At 40.3% G+C, this 17,770-nt stretch overlaps 1 protein-coding gene across 1 annotated transcript in view; it reads left to right on the forward strand.

Annotated features, from left to right (window-relative positions):
* Positions 1 to 68: 68 nt before the first annotated feature.
* The window catches only part of si:ch211-250c4.3 (uncharacterized protein LOC100535981 homolog), a 30,148-nt gene continuing 12,446 nt past the window's right edge, over positions 69 to 17,770 (forward strand). Inside the window, exons 1-2 of the mRNA XM_058652164.1 lie at positions 69 to 297; positions 11,043 to 11,836. Of these exons, the coding sequence (XP_058508147.1) occupies positions 219 to 297; positions 11,043 to 11,836 (873 nt within the window). The 5' untranslated portion in view covers positions 69 to 218. The remainder of the gene's footprint in view (positions 298 to 11,042; positions 11,837 to 17,770) is intronic.

Here is a 17,770-nt window from a genome sequence, read left to right on the forward strand (position 1 = left end):
ACTCACTCACTCACTCACTCACAGAGACACAGAGTGAGTGGAGCTCATGAGGAGTCACAGGTAACACGGAACCTTGAAGGAACCACATTCAAATGAAAACATGAATCTTTGAAGGAAACTTTTCTCTTTTTTTTCTTTTTTTGTTTTTGTTTTCTTTTAAACCACAAAACTTTTTTCTTTTCTTTTTTTTGAAGTGTGAGGATTATTTACATGACAACATGAGTGTGAGGAAGAAAAAGGCCGGGCTGGTGATCAGCTGGCAGAGGTCCATCTCCATCCTGGCTCCCTGGAGAAAAGGTACAGTCCCTGATTTTGTGTTACTGTGTCGACATTTGTCTGATTTTATTTGATTTTTGCACCAAAAAAAATTAGATATAGAGAAGAAAAGAGACAGAAAGTCCATTTAACTTGCACCTAAATGTGAAATTATACTTAATTATACAGATAATAATGTGCTTACAGCTCTATTGATAACAGATTTGTTATATATCATAAAATAATATGTAATAATATAAGAATGAAGTAGAGAGAACAAATGCAAACTTCACTGTAAAACAACAAAATGTAAAGTTAACAATGGAACAACAGTAATAAAAGACTGGAAACATTTAATTTTGATGTTTTTTAAACATGAAAAATTACAGAAAAAATTGAATTATGTCAGATTTTTTCATCATTATTGTTATCAAACTTTATAATAAAATATCATAAAACGTAACGTAACGTAATTATAACAGGAAAAACTTAATGTAACAACACATCCTTAAAAAGAAAACAGACAAAAAAGTGATTAGAAGTCAAATAACTTTATTAAAATGCTCTGTAGGTGGTTTTTCTTTCCCTTTCATTTTTCCCTTTGTGGTTCTGAAAGTTTCTGTTCGACTTTAGAAATAAAGAAAACTTCCATATTTTCTCCTTCTCCCTTTTCAAAAACCAAATGTGCCATAATTTCCACATTTTAATGCCTTTAGACTTTAATTTTGAGAATCATGCACATTGGCTCTCTAGCGCCTCCTTCCCACACATGAAACTAAACTCTGTGCACTTACGTTTAATTCAGTCTGAGCAGACAGAGGGACGATCAAAGCTGAGATATTTGCTGTTGGTTAATTTTTCCCAGATTATTTTGGATTATTTTGACGATAAAATCCGCAGCTCCAGCGTCACATGACTCTTTCTTAAGCTCATAAAACACTCCGGAGGCTCCAGGACAAATTTTAAAGACCAGACTTCGTTATTTTCTCCTCTTTTTTGGCTGTTACACATGTTTTTTTATTGCGTGTTTTAAGAAGCGTTTTTTTAAATGAAAACACAGAGAAGAAAACAGTCTGGTTTGTTCCTTCAGAGCAGATGAGGACGTCCTCACTGTGTCTCTGTCAGTGACAGAAGAGCAGCAGCTTCTCATGAAGGACAACAAAGACTTAAATCAAAACAATAAGTGAGTGTAGCGTCAATAAAGCAGCAAATACAGCTTTATTTATACAGTATTTTAACTGAAAAAGAAACAAACTAAAAATGCACCACTCTCATTTCAAAATAAAAGCCAGGGGTTGGAAAATTATTTTAATTTTAAAATGTGTTTAATATCTGCTAAAAGTGACACATAACAGTATGTCCCCATAAGATATGCTACGCTAAAATACGATGAAGTAAGATACGCCAAAATAAGATACAATAAAATGAAATACGATAAAATAAGATACGATAAAATAAGATACGATAAAATGAAATTCGATAAAATAAGATACGATACACTAAAATACGCTAAAATAAAATAGGATAATATAAAATACGATATGCTAATATACACATATATACAAACAACCATACACAAAGAATCCTGAACTATCTTTCAAAAAGATTTTTATTTCTCCAGAGGAGAAACTTGTTGTGTTTTCTTTTTATTGCACATTATTTTAATATAGATCCAACAGACAACACTGTCATTTATTCATATGCTGTTTGTGTTCTTTAACTTTCTAACATGAGCGCGTTTAATTAAAACAAGGTCACACGGGAGTTGGTGCTAATTGTCTGTGGGTGTTTAACTGTTTAATTTTAACAGTTGCTTTTATGTGTGTGCACGTTTAAATGTGCAGTCATAAAAAATACAACTTTAAAGCTGCTCTGATGTGTCTTTATGGCTTGTAAACACTCCCATTATTATCTTCGTGTTGGAAATTAAAGTCATTTTTTTGAACAATTTGAATATTTAATGTGAAGACACAGTGGAATGTCGTGTGGTTTTAAAGGGAAACTCCATGGATTTTGTGTAATAAAGTGACACAAAGTCAGTAAAACCAGGAAAAACTCGCCTAAATAAATGTGTGCCCAACATTTCAACACTCTATCTTGATGTTCAACAGCTTTTTCAAGCTGAAAACTCAGCAGCTCCTGTGTTAATGTGAGCTTCAATCGCTGATTTTCTCTATGGAATTTGGTGTGGACAAGTGAGTGGCTCAAAAAACTTCACCTTTTTGTAAGAAAACTCACTAAATGTAAAAGCAGCAGCCTGTAGATGACACATTTAATGTGAAGAAAGGCGTTTTAAAGCCTTTTTATTGACAAGATTGCAGCGATTTCTCCCCCTCTTGCCTCACCCTTCTATAAAATACAGATATCACTGTCCGATTTTCTTTGTACAGTATAGGCCAGCACACCTGCTGAGCAGCAAATCCTCCAGCCACTTTATGGTGGGAGTGATGATAAATGTAGTCGCTGTTGCAGCTGTGAGTGAAGGCCCTCACGGTGGCTGAAATAGAAGAAGTGAGCTTTTGTTGAGATAACACACTGAATCCAGTGCTCGTGTGTCCCCCGCTGTGAACATGACATCACTCCAGAACAATCATTTCTAATGACTAATACCTTAAACATGTCAAGGTGACACGTCCAGAATCACACGTCTTACTCACGCGTGAGGAATTTGAAGTTGCTGCGGAAACGCGAGTAAACACGAGCAGAATCACGGCCACTGTTTGACCCGGAGCTTTCAGCATTTCTGACCACTGAAAATGTTCATTTCATCAGTGTAACAGATTCATTCACTCAAAAACTCTATTTTTGGTTTTTAGTTTGTGTTAAGAATTTGTGTTAAGAATTTTTGTTATTTCAGGTTTTACAGCGTGGCGGGTGTCAAATTAAAATATGATAAAATAAGATGCGATTGTGCTAAAATCCACTAAAATAAGATACGATATGATATGCTAAAATGCACTAAAGTACTATAAAATAACATACATTAAATATGATAAAATAAGATACGATATGCTAAAATATGATAAAATAAGATACGATAAAATAAAATAGGATACGCTTTGCTATAATACGATGAAATAAGATACGATACAATATCCTAAAATGCGCTAAAATATGATAAAATAAGATACGATATGCTAAAATATGCTAAAATAAGATAAGATATTAAAGATTAAAGGATCAAATCTGGCCCGCAGGCTGACTGTGAAATATCTTACATTATGACGAGAATCTGATTGTAATGAGAAATACTATATTTTCCAGGTAACTGTGACTAAATATTTAGAAGTATCTAATATAATATATATATTTTTTGGTTTTACAGCATAATTTCAACCCTTAGTGCGCACACAGCACAAATCAGTGCAACCATTGTAATAATACACAACTCCTTATATGGACATCCTGGGGTTGTGTGTTTTAGTTCTCACATCTTCAGGCTTTACCAAATGCTTATTTTCGTCTTCTTATGTGTTGTTGAGTCAAAGTTCTGATTCATTTTATATCGAGAGAAGTGATAATTGTGCAGAAGTCACTTAAAACCAGCCAAGTGAAATTTGAACGATGACATATTTTACAAATTCAATCCTATTTTTAAAAAATGTACTACTAGAGAACGTTTTGCTCAGGTGTTTTTATACACTGTAGTTTTTTTATTTTGGATTTGCTGTTTTAACAAGAATTGCCCCCCAAAAAATGTATTTAGATTAATATTACCTAAGACCTTGTTTTAAAAGAACATTTGCATATTAATTCCAACTTAAACTGGATTTAGTGAGTATGGCTCAGATTTATTATCCGTCTTTGCTTTGTGAGGTCATCATAACACCTTACATTCTCTGTTCTGACTTAACTCTCCGTTTACCGGTGTTACTGTCACAGATCAGTCAGTTTAGGAATCAGAAGTGATGGGAGGTTAAAGAATAAGAAGAAGAGGAAGAAGAAGTCTGTGCTCCTGCACATTCTTGTCTTATCTTAATGGTTTGTGATAGTAAAGCTGGGCCTCTTAACTCTGATAAAGAGAAGAAATCTGGGTGTCGTCTTTGAGGGATTCCATGGTCCTGAACGTGGGGTCCAGACTGGACCACGTGCTGAGAGATGAGACCAAATGGAATGACGGGGGTAGACGATAGTGGAGCGGTATCTCAGCATCAGACATCTTGATCCACTGGATCCAGAAGAACCTTCTGGATCTGTGTAGAAGTTTACCTGCTTATGTCAATCGCCATTTTACATAAACATGACAAAATTCATCCTGATTTGTTAAGACGTCACTGAGATAAACTACTAATCACTACGTAATCTACGTAATCCGTAATCAGTGCTACCAAAATTTAATGGGAACATATATTGGGTGATCAACCCATCAGAAAACACATGATTAGTCAAAAACTATATTTATTATGTGTCTTTTTCTACAGGAAATGTAAGTTTAGGTCACTCTGTAAACTGCTCTTTTTTTCCCCACACCAAACCCCATAGAGAAAATCAGTGATTTTAACATCACAGCACACAGGAGTTGTTGATCCACTGCTGCCTCCATAAGTACATTCACATGTATTATTTTATGATTTCGGCACTTGAAATCCGTCTTTCTGATTTACCTCAGTGACACAAACTGGCCACACGGGGCAGCAGTAGAGCAGCAGCTGATGAGTCGCTGTGAGCTAAAAACGTTGATTTTCTTTATGGGATTCTGTTTTTTTTATTGAATTTGTCACGAAAACGGTTGAACAAAGGGGAAAAGAGGAAGGAAAACAAGACTTAAAAAAGGGAGGTGTGTGATTGTGTGTGTGTGTGTGTGTGTGTGTTTATGTAAGTGTGAAAACAAAGTGAGCGAAAATATTTTTGCACCAACAGTAGCTGTTTTTGTGTTCTCAGCGGGCGGACAGCTGACAGAGCCAGATAAACTGAGATTAATCATAGTGTTCGCCTCCAGTTCTGTGTTGTTTTAATCATAACAGTGAAACAGTGAAGCAACTACATAACATACTGTAATTAACTGATTCACTGTTGTTGAGTGACTGTTACAGGTTGGAATTGTTGCTGCTTCAGAAAGCCAGTGAGGGATTGTGTTGTTGGGATCGCGATTGTTTGACGAACGTTGCGTTTGAGTTGCGATGTTTATCAGGTTCCTTTCTTTCTGGAATGTGCTCTTGCATATATTTGTTTAGTTGATGCAATGTTTTCCAGTTATACATACTGTATATAGGTTTTCTCTAGAATCATTCATGCACAGCCACTCTGTAAATACAGCGGCCTCAGTTACATCCAGTGTGGGTGGGCGTCATGTTTTTGTCACACAGTGCTGTGTTTCCTCAACAAATCAGTTTCTCACCACCTGAAACGTACATTATGTAAGAAATATTTTGTATATTAAGTCATAAAAAGATCATGATACGTCATCAGAGATGAAGGAAATTGTTAAAATGAGCTGATAACATTGTTTATTCACAATGTAAATGTTCATTTACGACCCATGAGCTTGGTCTGATGCAAGGAAATGCACAGTAACAACTTTACATTAAAAATAAATAACATTAAAACACACAATTTGAACAAAACACAATCCAAATCAAAGAAAACAGAACAGAAAATAGAAAGAATCATAAATTAGATTAAAATAGAGCATGAAATATGGACAATTTACTTTCAAACTATTAAAATAATGTACAGTGCTTTAAAAGAGCATGAGAAAATAAACCTGGATTTAAAGAAGAAAGCCTCAGTGGCCGTTTTAAAAATGTCTCAAAGGTTTTAAGGTTCTGGGATTAAAATGGGATTAAAATGCAGATGAATAAAAGTGGAGAGGAATTACAGTGAAGATTTTTTCCGACCTCTCTCATTGTCGGTGGATATTTGACGTATATAACGTCTTTACAGTCCGATAATTCTGTGCTGCTGCTCGGAGAAGACACACTTTCACTTTCATGACTGATTCAGAACTATGCTAACTCCTTTTCTGTCCCCTATTTTTTCCCTTTCACCACAACCGGCCTCGGCACATGCTGTTCATTTTAGAATCTGCTTCTGCCAGAGATTTATGGGGTTTGTGGGGTTTTCTCTCTTTTCTTTTCTTACTATATGTCAGCGCTATACAAATACAATGAGATTAGATTATGTGACAGTCACAGCAGGTTATAAGTGCAGCTCATTGTAAATCTGTCCTTCCCTAATTTGCTGGCAACAAACTGGGATTATAGTCGTACCAGTTTAAAAGTCGAACAACCACAGTTTTACATATTTTAGCCCCTTAAAGAGTGTTTTTTCCCCTTATCTTATCATTTATTTGCTTCATTTTCATTGAGTAGTTTGTTGTTTGGTTTAGTAACTTGATATTTATTTGTGTTGCCACTTGGGTTTCAAAGGGGTGGAAATCTTCCCAGTGGAAACTTTCCATAGGAATAAATGGGGAATGTTTTGCAGCCCTATTTGTGCAAAGGCCTCGTGAATATGTTCGTCTCTTCTCTCCTTTCACGTGACATTTGGCTCATTTGGCCTGAAACCAGGTTTAACCTCTGTTTACACCTGTGCTGCATTTATAGCTTCTTTTTGACTTCCTAACACCCGCCGGCTGCTTTTTATCACGTGACAACGTCGCTGTTTGCCCTTCAGCCGTCTTTGCGTCGGCTTTAGAAAGTCATTCTCACGTCGTCACAGCCCGAGGCGACAGAGTCACCTGCCTTTTTCTCACCGTCCTCACCTTTACCTCTGAAACTCTGACCTGAGCGACTCGGACGCCTGGAATGTGACTGGAATACGACGGGAAATGACTCGAGGACGTATTTAGAGTCTTAGGGACGACCTCTCCTGAGGCGGAGGAGAGAGGTGGAGAGGTGAGATAGATTGTCTTTAATTATATGTTGTCGAGTCCCAGAGACCTGGAAATAGCCTGAGTCAGCCCGCGGAGACAATTACAGGATAGAGATGTGTTTGTGTTGTTTTCAGGGAGGGATGAGAGCAGCTGGATCAGGGCGACACCTGTCCAGCTGAAGGTGTTTGCGCAGAGAGGATCGAGGGGGAAGGACGAGGGATTGTGTCACAATAGCACGGCGTCGGATTACGCGGCTGAGTTGGCCAAATAACTTCACAGTGTGTAATTAAAGCACAACCTCCTCCTCCTCCTCCTCCTCCTCCTCCCTGTCTGTGGCTGTTTCACAGGACAGTAGAGCCCGGAGAGTTAAGACTTAAAAAACTAGAGTTTGTTTTAAAGAGAAATATGAACTGCTGATGTTTTACATATTTGATTTTGGAGCCAAAGGTCCTGGAGAAGTAATGATTTGGTTGTTGTGTCGTGTCGTGTTGTTATGTAAGGGTAGTTTATTATAAGTGGACGACTTCACAGCTTTATCTCACCATCAAACAGCTTTTTTTTTTCCAAAAGTGAAACTTAAATTTGTCTTGCTCTGTAAATCACTCACTCTCCCACACCAAACTCCTCTTTACGTCACAGCTCAGAGGAGTTCCTGATCCACTTCTGCCACTTCTCACTTACTTAACATTGGTTATTTGTGTAACGTCTGAGTTTGAAATCTATCAATCTGATTCACCTCAGTGACACAAACTGACCACACGAGGCAGAAGTTGACTCCTGTGTCCCTGTGAGCTTAAATATGTGATTTTCTCTATGGAGTTTGGTTCAGAGGAGGACGACTCCTGTATTTTCCATGAGGAAGAGGCTGTTTATCGGTGAGATGAAGTTGTAGCAGTAAAATCCCTTCAATCCAGGTGACACATCGATGTCAACAAATGCTTTTCGGCCTTAAAAACATGACCTTTGGATCAGAAAATGACATCAACTAGTCACGGATATACAGAGAACATGCAGCATCAGCACTTCATCACTCAGGTCTTTGGATTTATGCAGATAATCCCATGGATTATTTCCTATCTCCGTCATCTGGAAACATTTTGTTTTTCACGTCTTTTCTGTCTCTGTCTTTGCCGTCGTTGACTCTTAATCGCAGAACACGACAGTGACTTTGCGGCGGCTTAAACACGGTTTCTGCCTCAGAGACAGAAAACACTCATTTAGACTTTAGTGAGTTCACTGTGTGTGTGTGTGTGTGTGTGTGGACACAGTGAGGTAACGGTGAAAAACAATAACTTTATGACCTCAGTGGAAACACGGGTTTTGGACTGTTTCTTTTTTTTCCTCAGGGTTTGGCAAAAACAGGAAAAGTGTTTTCCAGCTCACATGAAGAGAGGATTTATTTTGAGAGCGGTGTTTTCCAACAATAAGAGCTCGACACATCAAAGACGTGCTGACACGTGAAAATAACTGGTGAAGAGGTTGATGTTTGTGAGTCAGTCACACACATCACTGCTCCGCCGTGTTATTACACGTTCAGCTTGTAGCTTTGTCGCCAAGATTCTGGACGTGATGTGGATTTACTCACCACATCATTTTGTTTCAACAATGAACGGACATGTGACCATTGTGGGCATTACAGAGTCCAAATGATAGTAAAGGCATAATCAGTTTTTATCTAAGCCTGAGAATCGCGCTCATCGGGCTTTTGTCAGAGGCTTAAACTCACAATCTTCTGTGAGTTATGGTTTTTCTGCCAACGTCGTCTTTAACACATGTTTGTCGTCGTGTCTGATCAAGTACGACGTAGTAAATGAGTCGTATTTGACTCTTGCAGTCTTCTCCGTCTTCTTGTGTTTGGAGTTTGTTTACAGTGAGATTTCTGTGTCTTTGTCTCCATGTTTTTCTGTGGCAGTGATACAGCGCCACATACAGGCCTGGGACATAAACTACAGCTTTTACAGTTGTTTTAGGTGTTGTTGTTTTTTTGGTGTGTATCGAGACATTTCTTCAAACAGTGTTTAAATGGTTTGTATTTATAGTGCTTATAGTTGTTCGAGTCTTTTCTCTTGATGACTTGAAACAGTTTTGCCATTCACACACATTCACTCACACTTTCATACAGTGTCTTACCCGAGGACTATATTAGCATGTAGCCTAGCAGAGCCGGGGATTGAACCTAAAACCTTTTAGTTTTGGATAAGGTTTTCATTTTGTTACATTTTTAGAAAGAGTTCAAACTTTGGACATTTGTGTAAATAGTCGAATTCTCGCACGTGAGAAATCAAAGTCAGGAACTCTTCCTTCAATCATCGTTTTCAATCAGCTGACATCCTGTTTCTGTGACTCACACACACACACACACACACACACTCTCTCTCTCCATCACAATATCAACATCCTGTCTGCTTCCATTAAACCACACACAAGTAAGTGGATGTCCTCGCGTACACACACACACACACATACACACACACACACGCACACGCGCACAAACGCCTCCGTGTTTGCTTTTGCTGCGTTCGGCCAAAATCATCCAACGTTTGTTCACTTTCTCACAGCCGACGACTCTTTCTCCTCCACGGTTTCCTCCTCGGGGAGGAAAACCAGTATCGACGCTTCAAAGAGAGACTTTTAATCTCATATTTGTCTTGGCATCATCATCATCATCATCATCATCATCTGTGAGGTTCACCCCACAACGTGCACCGAGCGTTCTTCAGAGGAACTGTTTTATTTTGCGAGTACGTGCTGGGAAAGCTTTCAGGTTTAATCACAGCCCCGCCCCTTGCCCCGCCCCCCCGACATCTCCTGTGGGGATATGCTCTTAAAATTCAAAGCTCTTGAAAGGGAAGAAATTGTAATTTGACTGACAGCTGGACATATCAGATTGCCCGCGCGGGGGAAAGTGGAGAGGACGCGTCGTCCTGCTCCGAGTCCTGATCTTAACAGGAGCTTGGGATCAAAGCTGCAGAGGACAATGACAAATTGTGTGGATCCTGTGGTATTCCAGGTTATTACATAAACACCCATTCCCTGGGTTTCACTCAAACATCCAGTCGTGTCGTGATGGACGTTCTCTCTGATGGTGCACGAGGGCCATTAATGCCGGAGAAGCCTGGACCCGGACCAGAGACACGTCAACGGACGTTGACGGAGTGTTTGGAATACCTGAGCACGTCCGCGGGTTCTTTTCACTTTGTTCTTAGAAAGCTCTCAGAATTAATTACAGCTCTACATTAGCCAGCGATTATATAACTTACTATTGTTGGGACGATGGGTGGAGTCTGGCAGACTCTTGAAGACTCTTTGCGTGCTTGACTTTTGGCTGAAGCTGTGGTATTTCAGGGTGTTTTGACTGGTTTGAGAACAGGTCACTTATGCAGATGAGGGAGTCTGTTCTGCAGTGAGAAACACACAAGAAACGTCTCATGCAAGAACGTTTTTGCATTTCTGTTATTTATATTGTACGTCTGATTTATGAAAGAGGATTAAAGCCACATGTGAACTCTTAATAGAAAAGCCAGAATTCTGACTTTAATCGGATTAGACAACTTGATTTGTCCTAAAGGGCAAATCAAACAGACAACAGGTGGATTGTACCTGTCCTCTGTAGCAGGTGTTTACCACACGTAAATAATCTTAATTCTTCTGAGGGCTCCTCCCTTTAGGAGTGACCTCAGTTGGTCATCTTGTCCTCTCCCTTGTGTCCTATTCTGTTTCACCAACTGTCCATACATACTGTACCAAACCGAACCGTTCCGCTCCACATCATGACCGTATCCTCCCCTTTTTACTAACCCTGTCCATCCTGGTCACTCACAACAACATCTCCCGTCTTGAAGACCTTCCCTTTCACCTTTGCTGCGATCCTCCTCCGGGTCACTTCTCCCCTGTCTGCACTCTCTTGTTCTCTATCCATTGTGTTTAAACCTTCTCCTAACTCCTAAACGTCTTATTTGTATCTGTTTTATAGGGAAAGGAGACAGAGACGCCGTGTTGGACAGTGAGGTCGTCCTGACGAAAATGAAGTTCTTCACTAACTTCCACGAGAAGCTCCTGACGTCCGTTGACTCTGCGTCGTCGGAGCAGGACGTCTCACACGACCACAACACGACCCCTGAGGTGAATTCCCGTCTGAATGAGAAGCCGACGCAGCTTCAAACGGACGCGGGATCTGAATTCCTCCCCGGCGTCTTCTCAGACTCTCAGCTGCCGAGGTTGTATAAGTTTGAATCCGACGACTCTGGAGTGGATCTCCCCAGCGGAGCCAACTCTCCGTCCACGCCGACGGGCTCCGAGCAGAGCTTCGTGGTCCACAGTCGGGAGTCGTCCTGCCTCTCCTGCAACTTGACCTCCGACCCCAACGCTCTCCCCGATGAACAAGCTCAGAACTCTGAGATGAAACAGGCAGAGGTGGAGGATCAGGACGACGTGTTGATACATTCAGAGGAACTGTGTTCTCCAGCTGAGACGGAAGACCTTCACGGAGATGGAGATGGAGATGTACATGTAGATGGAGATAGGGATGGAGATGGAGATGGAGATGAAGAGCAGTTCAGAGCTTCAGGAAACAGTCCTGAAGGAGGTGAGGAGATTTCTGAAGAGCTTGAGGAGAACAGGACAGTAACTCAAAACACCTGCACAGAGGAAATCAGGTGTGGACAACAATCATTAGCAGAAAACCGAGATGACGCGATGGCCAGGAGGAAGAGCGCCACCAGTGACAGCCTGGAGGACTACATGGATGAATGCTGCAGACTCAGTGAGGTAAAAACTACGACACCCATTTTCTGCTTTTCATACAGTTCATCAAATGCAAATTAGCAAGTTGAACAAGGTCAGTGAGATGAAACATCTGTTCTTCTCTTAAGACGCATGCTCCAGCACATTTGCATGACTTGAGATGTTAAAGAACTTTAGAGGTTTAATTTGAACCCTAACAAGTCTTAAAGCTGAAGTTTGAAGTGTGATTCTCTGAGGTTCCAACGCAAACACCAACCACAAGCCACTAAAATCCACTACAATATATAACAGCTTAAGTCTCGGGTATCTAAAGAATATGTTCACTGCTTTAACTCACCTTAAATAAAGTATTTTCTTACAGGAAACTGAAGTCAATGTCTCTTTGTAAACCGCTCAACCTCCTGCACCAAACCCCATAGAGAAAATCAACATTTTAACTCATAGGGACACAGGAGTTGTTAGTCTACTGCTGCATATTTCAGTAACTGTGTGTCACTGAGGTAAATCTGTACAAAGAATTTCAAACACTAAAGTGACTAAATAACACAGTTGAACTCCCATTTGGAGGAAGCTGTGGATCAACAACTCCTGTGCACTGTGGTGTAAAATCGACGATTTTCTCAATGGGGTTTGGTGCAGAGGATGAGCGTCATACAAACTTCCGTTTCCAGTCAGAAAATGCTTTTTAACAGTGAGATAAAGACTCAAACATGTTATTAAGATACAGTACACTTTAGCTAATGGACATTTGATCAGGTTTAAAAAAAAAAAAAAGTTAGTGTCTGAGTCTACGTCTGTGTTTTGACAACTTACTCTGCACGAAACATGACACATACACCTGGACTCATTCATGACGACGTGTGCCGACTTGTTTCATTCATGTTACAGGAAAATAAAAAAAAGAGTTCTTTCACTCACCCACATCCAAAAAGAACGAACGAGGGAGATCAAAGCTGTGGGGGGGGGGGGGGGGAGAGCGAGCACCTGACAGCTGTGGAAGCTGCAAAGTCATAATCACCCGTTTGATGTTCCTGGAAATATCAGAGTCTTTAAGACTGTCTTTCATTAGCGGCCACTATGAGACTGACAAGCCTTCAATTTTCAAGTAGACGCGGACAAATTGTGAGAAAACAAAGTCTGAAAGACTGAGTTCAAGACGTAGCACTAGGTAACAGGTTAGAAAAGTGACGTTATATTTATAAAAAACACCTGAAAAAATGAACACCAACGTTAGTTTATGATATCTAGACAGTGGTATTCAAGTGGAAACTGAAGTTTGTGTAATTTGTAAACCACGTTTTCTCTCACACCAAACTCCATAGAGAAAATCATGGATTTTACCTCACGGCACAACAGTTGTTGGTCCCCTGCTGCCTCCATATTTAAGTACACGTGTGTTGTTTTGAGACTTCTGTGTTTGAAATGCTTTGTTAATATTTACCTACATGACACACATTCACTAAATATACCTGCAGTAGAACAGAAGCCGCCGTGTCACTGTGAGCTAAACACGTTGATTTTCTCGATGGGATTTGGCTCAAGAAACATCAGGTGTTTACAATGTTTGTTTTTAAAGGCAAAAATGGTTTACTAATGATGAAGTAAAGCTGGGATTATATGAGTAACAGAGCATAGACTTAGACAGGCAGATGTTTTATTAGGTGAGTATTTTATTAAGTGGCTAAAATCAGTTTGAGGACCAAAATGGCTGAAGAGGAGAATTTTACAAGCTTTACAACATTTGGTTTTTTAAAGGCGTAAACATAATATTCTTAAGATGCCGTAGAATATGAACCAACAATGTAGTTCATGCATTTAAAAGCTCCATCTCTTTTTCTATAAAGACCTTTTCTGGAGACAAGGCTTTCATTTCTGCTGGCACTGCAACATGAAAGCGTTCTCCTCAGCTCTGGTGTGTTACAGTGCGTGGCTGCTTTTCTTCAGGAACCTGCACATGTCATGCAGCACCTGTTCATCTGCGCTGAGCGACTGACAGATATTCTCTGGCGATACTGTCGCTGACCGCCGGCTGCTCTCATCTGGAGCCTGCAGCGGCCTCAGAGCTCGCCGGCCCTACCTGGATGCATCAAATAGGTGTCAAATATCTCAAATTACTCACATTTTTAGCCAGATAAAGGCCCTTTGATGGCTCCCTGGGGCCCTCGCTGAGGTACTGTAATGGTATGTAGGCAGTAGCTTTCAGGAGCACAGCATGTCAGACCTGAGGAGTGCATCACTGACAGGCAGCATGGCGGCAGTGGCGGCGGCGGCGTGGCCCCCAGAACGTTAGAATCATCACTTATCACCGCAGCTAATCATGTGATTCCTTTCCCTGTGTCGTATTCACTGGATTCAAGTATGTGATCAGTGACGACTTTCTCTGAGTTCACCCACATTCTGCACTTCTTTGTCTGTCGTTCAAAGGATAGATTGTGGTTGTATGAGGTGCAGACACAGAGTCACCTGCCTGAGCTGTGCATGCGCCCTGCTGCCCCCCCCCCACCCCCCCCACCACCACCACCTATTAAAACTCAAGGTTTCTTAACTCCACCTTATCTTAAGAATATGTTTATGCCTTTAAATGCTGTAAAGTGAAGTTTGTAAAATTCTCCTGCACCAAATCCCATTGAGAAAATCAGTGATTTTAGCTCCTGGGTACACAGGAAGCGTTGGTCTGCTGCTGCCTCATATGGTAAATTTAAGTCACTTAGATTTATCTAAATAAAGGATTTGAACCCTGAATTCACAAGATACCATAATTAGTTAATTATGAAGGTAAAACTGAAGGAGCAGCAGTGATCGATGACTCCTGAGTGACATGATGTAAAAATCGTTGATTTTCTCACTGGGGTTTGGTGCGCGGTGAATAGTTTACACAACAACACAAACTTCCGTTTCCAGTCTGTGTAACAGTGGAATAAAGTGAGAAAACACATCAGGATATCTTACACTTATCTTACTGTAGCCTTATCCCCCTTAATTCTCCCCTTATATAGCAGAAGAAAGGATTTTATTAATCTTCAAGGTTCTGATGCAGCATAGCTGTCATATTTGTGACATTAGGCAGCGACAGTGATCATATGGAGCTGTTTAGCCGCGTGTGTCTCGTCTCACACTCAAAGCAGACTTCATTAGTGCTCGTGTGAAAATGGAACCACGCTGCTTGTTTACTTCTTTACTTTGAAATCCTGTGTTTACGGGTTCAGGAGGTTATTGGTCTGAAAGAGTGAGAGTTTTTATTTATATTTCCAAACAGTTATAGCTTTGTAGAACAATAAAGAACAAAATATCACTGGAAAAATGTCAAAAAACTTTTTTTTTACTTTTTTGATGAACTGGCATAAAATATGTAAATTGTGGCTAAAACCAAATCAAACCAATATCTTCCTGTTCCTGAACTGACTTCTGTGTGTGTGTGCGTGACCTTCTCCTCCTTCTCCTCCCGCTCTGGATTCACATCTGGAGCCTCATTCCTCTCCAACACTGTCATGTTGGGGGGGGGGGAGTATTTTGAATGCAACAAAGATAATGGAAACGTCCACGGGGGGGGGCGAGCGGGCTTTGGTTACCATGGCGATCCTGGATGTTGATAGTGAACGAAGGGGAAACACGAACACAAAAGCTGAGAAATTTGACTGGACGAGGTTAAAGTGGAACATTTCTCTTCTTTATTTTTTTGGAACAGTTTGAGGCTCAAAAGAAAAAAAGATTTATGAGTGAAGTGATCGTCAGAATAACGTGATGCAGATCCACGTCAGTGGCAGAGGCTTTTCCACTACATGGTCCCGGCACGGCTCGGTTTAGACTGGTTTTCCATGACTTCATAGCTCCTCCTCAACATGGGCGGAGTCATAAACACAGTTTGTGTTTATGTTTCTACGTGACATAAACACACAACTAGTGACTTGTAAAGCAGTTGTTTTGGGTGTTACTGAATCATTAGAATCAGTTGATTTAAAGGATTTAAAGAATAGTTCACAGAATGCGTGAGCGGTGCACAGACTCCGTCTGACTCAGTCACTGAACTGAAATACCACTGAACGTGGTCGTGATTCGCTAAATACACCAGACTCCTCTGTTAAACATTGACATTTTAGACATTTCCTTTGAGATTAATGCATGTGTTTGCTGATTTTAAGTCTTTTTACCTGATCTACAGTTCAGCGTTGTTCGCTCATGTTCATTCTGGGGTGGAGTGGCTCAATGGTTAAGACTGGTACCCTGTGTGCAAAAGACTTCATGGTTGTAAATTCAACTCCACCCCTGGCAGGTTGTACTCAATTCTCTTGTAAGTTGCTTTGGATAAAAGCGTCTGCTAAATGACATGTAATGTAATTCTTCCAGTGACGATATTTTTCCTTTCACCACAACCGGCCTAGGCAGATGGCTGCACATCTTTGAGTCTGGTTCTTCTAGAGATTTTCTTCCTGTTAAAAGTGGAGTTTTGATGAAGGAACTGATTTCGTTTAAAAACCGATTTAAACACAACGTAAACAAATGACGTTCAGATAAATAACAGTTTTTTTTTACAGTCGCTGTGGTTCCTTCTCGCTCATGAAGCTCCGTTTTATCTTTTGTAAAAGTCAAAGATTTCTGTGATCTGACGTCAGTCGCTAATGTTTCACCTGCGGGACGCGAGCGTTCGTGCCAACGCTGAAGAATTACCCTCACGCTACGTTTCACGTCTTTGTGACCTCACTCACTTCCACATTACTGCGCCTTGACTCAGCGGAAGTGCAGCAGGGTGTGTGTGTGTGTGTGTGTGTGTGTGTGTGTGTACATTCTGAATCCCACTCTGGTTTCCTGGCTGTGGATCACTCACTGGTCTCTGTGGGGCCGTGGATAAGATCAGTCTCAGCCCCTGATAACGTCGCAGACTCAGCCAGAGCGGCTTCTTGTTGATGGACCGACCCCTCCAGTCCCCCGCCCCCCTCAAAAACCCTAAACCACCCATCAACAACTACTCCAGAGGAAGTGAGGGTCATCTCCTGCACGACCTTATCTAAAGAAGCCACCGATAAACCAGCAGCGGCTCTGGAGACCTGGACTTAGACCAGAGTTTGTGAGTTTGTGACAGTTTCCACCTGACTAATGTTAGATTAACGGGCAGCAGCTTTCTGGATTATTACAATAATCCAATCTGGGTGAAATATTTATACACTCAGGTCTTGTTTAGACTGCATGTATCCAGATATCCAGCTAAAAAATGTCATGAGATCAAATGTTTCTAAAGTTGATTTAAACCACATACACAATTTTTTTTTTTTTATATAGATTTGTTTTAATCTGAACGTCTCAGTCGCTCATGTAAGATTTCCAAATGTCTTCCCCAGGAGTCCAACACTACAACACATTAGGAAGTGAGCAAACAAAATGAACCCCAAAATCAAAAATACACAAATTGCAAATAAAATATGGATTTAATCATTCAGAAATATTTGTATTTTATTTGTTTGAAAATACACTTTTTCTTTGCAATGATCCAAATTTCACTCGCTCCAACTCCTTTTGCATTTGTGCTCCAAACTCATTCTTTGCGCTCCCTGGCTTTTTGTTTGCGATTCTGACCAAATGTGGGTGGGGCTTAGGAATCTGTCTGCTGATTGGCTACTGAGTTTTGGAGCGACAGCTCAGTAGACTCAGTAGACAGTAGAATAAACTTGGATTTAACTGTCCGTCTGGAACTCTTTCGCAATCTCTCAAATATAATCTGACAAACGTTAGATACTTAGATAAACTTATTTGAATTACTTGAATTATTACTTTTACAATTATTATTATTATGTATAGGTGTTTTCCATAACACCTATATTATGACCATATTTGGTCATAATCAAACAAATGACCACAGCGCAAAGAAAAGTTTGGAGCACAAGCGCTAAATTCCAATCATTGCAAACAAAAACTGTATTTTCACAACAAATAAAATACAATCATTTTGAATGATTAAATCCTGGT

This window comes from Solea solea, chromosome 15, assembly GCF_958295425.1.
Source record: "Solea solea chromosome 15, fSolSol10.1, whole genome shotgun sequence".
In the NCBI taxonomy this organism is placed as follows: domain Eukaryota; kingdom Metazoa; phylum Chordata; class Actinopteri; order Pleuronectiformes; family Soleidae; genus Solea; species Solea solea.